This window comes from Prosopis cineraria, unplaced genomic scaffold (genome assembly GCF_029017545.1).
Source record: "Prosopis cineraria cultivar Desert tree isolate PC_DT_omini unplaced genomic scaffold, ASM2901754v1 PC14, whole genome shotgun sequence".
Classification (NCBI taxonomy): domain Eukaryota; kingdom Viridiplantae; phylum Streptophyta; class Magnoliopsida; order Fabales; family Fabaceae; genus Prosopis; species Prosopis cineraria.
In genome coordinates this window covers 3,242,743-3,246,732 of record NW_026555345.1, presented here as the reverse complement: position 1 = coordinate 3,246,732, position 3,990 = coordinate 3,242,743, and the positions used below count along the sequence as shown (strand labels likewise).

Sequence of the window (3,990 nt, the reverse complement as noted above, 5' to 3'; positions counted from 1 at the left end):
ATAACTCCTTAGGATTAAATAAACTCATCCTACAAAATGAAAGGGAATACAAAACAACAAAAATTCTTAAAATAATTCAAGTAATACCAACACTGATGAAGTGATAAGAGAGGAGGAGAGGAAGCTCATCTTTAAGGCTCTCTAAAAGCATATGACAAGTATTACCTTTTATAGACGGATATATTAAAAATTAGGCAATAAAAACACACTAAATACAATTAAAAAATAGTTTCATGTAATAATAGGGTTTAATATATATATATATATATGTTATAATATAATTTTTTAAATAGTATTTAATGCTATTAATTTATAATAATTCCTCTTAAAATATTAATAAATATTTTATAATATCCGACCCTTACAACTTGCAAGGTGCGTCATTTCTCCCGAGAGGAATCATCATCACTTGTAATTTAAAGCAAAAACAGAACAACAACAACAACAACAACAACAACAACAACAACAACAAAAGAAACGTTACATAGAGAAAATCAACAGCGGACTTTTCATTTGATTCGACGGCAGAGAGTGATTCCATCACCAACAGAAAGCATGCAGATCTCAATCCTAGGGTCCACAACGAGAGCCTTGTTGAGCTCCAACACGAACTCTCTGTAATACGTGACGAACTGCATTAAGGGCTCATCGGGTGTTGCCACGACAGAGCCGTACCACAGGGTGTTGTCGTAGCCGATCACGCCCCCCACCCTCACAAGCTCAATGAGCCTCTCGTGATAGTTGAGGTAATTGTTCTTGTCGGCATCCACAAATATGAAATCGAAGCTCCCATGATTCTTCTCCTGCATCCATTTTTCCTCCAGTTTCAGCCTTTTTTTTTTTTTTGCACTTTTTTATTTTGGGATTGAAATTTTAGAGACGAAGATGCACAATGCTTACGTCTTTAACGAGTTCGTCCAGAAAGGGAAGTGCTGGGCCTTCTTTGAATTCAATTTTGTGGGCCACACCAGCTTTCTCAATTGTTGGACAGCCCAATTCATAGAATTCTCTTTTCATGTCCATAGCCAGTATCTGCATAAAAAAATCAAACCACCTTGTTTAAAAAAAAAAAAACAAAGAAAGAAAACAAAGAAAAGAAAAGAAACCGAATACTCCTACATTTTTTACTCTTTCGAAAAAAAAGTGAAAATTAATTAAATATTATAATGTTATGTCTAGACAAGTGAAGATTTAGATTTAGATTCAGACCAAATAAATGTTTCTATTTTAATAATAAAAATATAAAATCGCACAAATCAATCATTTATGTTGAAAATTTATAAAAACTTTTTTAATTTTTAAAATAAAAATAAATAATTGAGGCATCTATAAAATTTCATTAAAATTTGATAATCCCTTGTATACACAAGTTTTTTAAAATTATACAAAAATATTAAAAATGAATATAGAAATTTTAAAAATAAAAATATACAAAATTTGAGTTATAATTCAGTAGAAAATTATATAAACTATTCGTTTTTTTTATGAAATCATAACTGTCATTTTATATTTTCATGTAATATAAAAACTCCATCGAGCCAATTATATTATGAGATATTGTTTAGTTTTTCTTTGCCAAAATTGAGACATTTTACGTAACGCATACAGATCAATCATTGCAATTAGACAACGTCCTAAAATATTCTAATCTCTTCAAATATATACGTTCATTAGATATAATTGAGGCTCCTAAAAAATTAGAAAGAATGATATAAAAATCCTAAAAGAATCAATTAATTCAAGTGAAATCATAAGTGTCAAACTTTAGAAATTTATAACTCAATCTCTCAATTTTACAACTATGTTATAATGAATTTGCAACTTCTCTTTTAAATTTTACATGGTTGAAAAATAAAATTTTTTATTTTTCTTGATAAAATCTAGAATATAAATTGTAAATTTATTACAACGGAATTACAAAATTAAAAAATTAAATCATAAATTTTTAAAATTTAACACTTAAAATTTAACTTAAATTAATTAATCATATTTTAAAACCTTTCTATCATTCTCCCAAAAAATTAATAAAGGTAAGTACTCACATTTTTTACGGGTTTACCTCGGGTAAGTACTAAGTACTATTACTTTACTCCCTCTGTTGCTAATAAATTACTGGCCAAATTTTTTTTTTTCATTGCATAAGTTACTTCAATTTATAATACATGGTAGTAAAATAACCGATTCTATTTTGGAATATGATTTTTTTAAAAATCAAATTCTCAAATAAAATTTGTTCAAAAAAAAAATTCTCAAATAAAATTGACTCATAAGAGAACACTTATGCACACCTTGCCGTCATCAGGAAGAGCGAGGGCGGTGGCGAGCAAGGAGTAGCCGGTGTACACCCCAATCTCCATAGTGTTCTTGGCGTTCATGAGTTTAATTAGCATGTTTAAAAACTGCACTTCGTCAGCCGATGTGGCCATTATGTTCCTATACATCATTATTATTTTCATCATCAAAACCAACACACAGATAAACCTGAATGCACATGTCAATGTATCATTACGAGAATCTCAAAGTGTACGTACAATGGATGCTTTTCTGTTATCTCTCTCAGCTCCTTCATGGATTCTGGTTCTCTCGGATACACACTGGTTTCCAGAATGTACTGCAACAATAATATTCGATCTTTGTCAAGTTAATAAGAAATGGCTTTGGTTTTGGGATACGTCGTCGTACCTGGTACAAAGCATCGCTCTGCAAGAGGTTCTTGTGGACAGCGTCGTTTTGGTGCATCGCTGCTTCACTTTGCTTTTGGTCTCCGTTGGAAGCCATTTGTTACCTTTTTCTGGTCTCTCTTCCTTGCTTTTTCGCTCTGCGTTTGAGAGTGGCAGAAGGCTGAGCATTGGGATGAAGATGAACGGAAAGACGGCAATATGTGTGTGTGTGTGTGTGTGTGTGTGTAACCGGCTACCAGCAACGGGTTGAGGAACATTTACGTTTGCGGAAGACTTAAATTTGCGAAGCACGTTAAGATTTTTAATTAACAACTTTTAATTTAAGCAAAAGAATTTAAAATATTTCTCTTGAGCAGTTTTTCATTTTAAAAAGGTAAAAGTGCACACTTGATGGCAATCTAACTCCACACAAGATTTTAATTTTTACAAAAATTTCTCTTCAATCCTCTAACTCTAATAATATTATTAGTTCCATAAATAAAAATGGTTGAGATTGTAATTTTGAATGCTGATAAATAATTCGAGATGATTATTTTTTTCAATAATTGTTATTTTTTAAAAATAAACTTAATGGGTTAACATCCACAAATATTTTGTTAGCATTTAAAATTACTATCTTGGTATTTTTTTTAAATAAAACTAACAACATTGAAGTTAAAAAAACTAAAAAATATTTTATAAAATTTATGAACCAGGATAAAACCACGTGTAAAGTTAAATGATTAGAGGTGTTTAGATTATTTTTTGAGAAAATCATGATTTGAAATTCATAATTAATTTTGACATATAATATGAGTCCTTGGATATGTAGATATTTTCAAGAAAGCCATAATATATGTTTCATAATTAATTTTAACATATAATGGGAGTGTTTAAATATATTTTCACAAAACCATAATTTTATCTCATTTTTAATTATACTCAAAATCAATCTTATTAATCAGTTTATAAATCAATTATACCACAGAATATAATTAATTGTATTCAAATTTAATCATATCAATAAATTTTATCAAATCTCAAACATACCTTACATAAGATGTCATCTAGAAAAGGGAGTTAAGACTCAAAGAGGAGATCAATAACATCTGAGGTAAAGAGATAACGCCCACCCACTACTCCTAAACCCCATCCAGATAAGCAGCTGGCCCATTAGAGCTTTTCTCATAGTCCAATTACTCGTAATAAATTCTAAGCCTATTCATTGCATATGGTTTTTTTTTTTTTTTTCCTGAATTCATTACATATAGGTTTAAATCTTCTCAAGCTATATTCGGCTGATAGTCTTTTAATGGTTACTGCATCTGCA

General features: G+C 29.9%; 1 protein-coding gene across 1 annotated transcript; it reads right to left on the bottom strand.

The window, feature by feature from the left end:
- Positions 1-388: 388 nt before the first annotated feature.
- LOC129293538 (caffeoyl-CoA O-methyltransferase-like) lies at positions 389-3,789 on the bottom strand. The gene is made up of 6 exons (XM_054931553.1): positions 3,711-3,789; positions 2,683-2,818; positions 2,532-2,611; positions 2,289-2,433; positions 901-1,032; positions 389-803 (listed from the first exon to the last, which is right to left on the bottom strand). Exons 2-6 carry the CDS (start codon positions 2,776-2,778, stop codon positions 510-512), a joined length of 747 nt encoding a protein of 248 aa, XP_054787528.1. The 5' UTR covers positions 2,779-2,818; positions 3,711-3,789; the 3' UTR covers positions 389-509.
- Positions 3,790-3,990: the final 201 nt, after the last annotated feature.

What these genes read in the sequence shown, in the direction of transcription:
- LOC129293538 (XM_054931553.1), bottom strand. Translation starts at nt 2,778, where the DNA reads ATGGCTTCCAACGGAGACCAAAAGCAAAGTGAAGCAGCGATGCACCAA. An exon ending in AGAGCGATGCTTTGTACCAG is followed by an intron (nt 2,612 to 2,682) that starts GTACGACGACGT and finishes TTATTGTTGCAG; the next exon opens with TACATTCTGGAAACCAGTGT. An exon ending in TGGACGAACTCGTTAAAGAC is followed by an intron (nt 804 to 900) that starts GTAAGCATTGTG and finishes AAATGGATGCAG; the next exon opens with GAGAAGAATCATGGGAGCTT.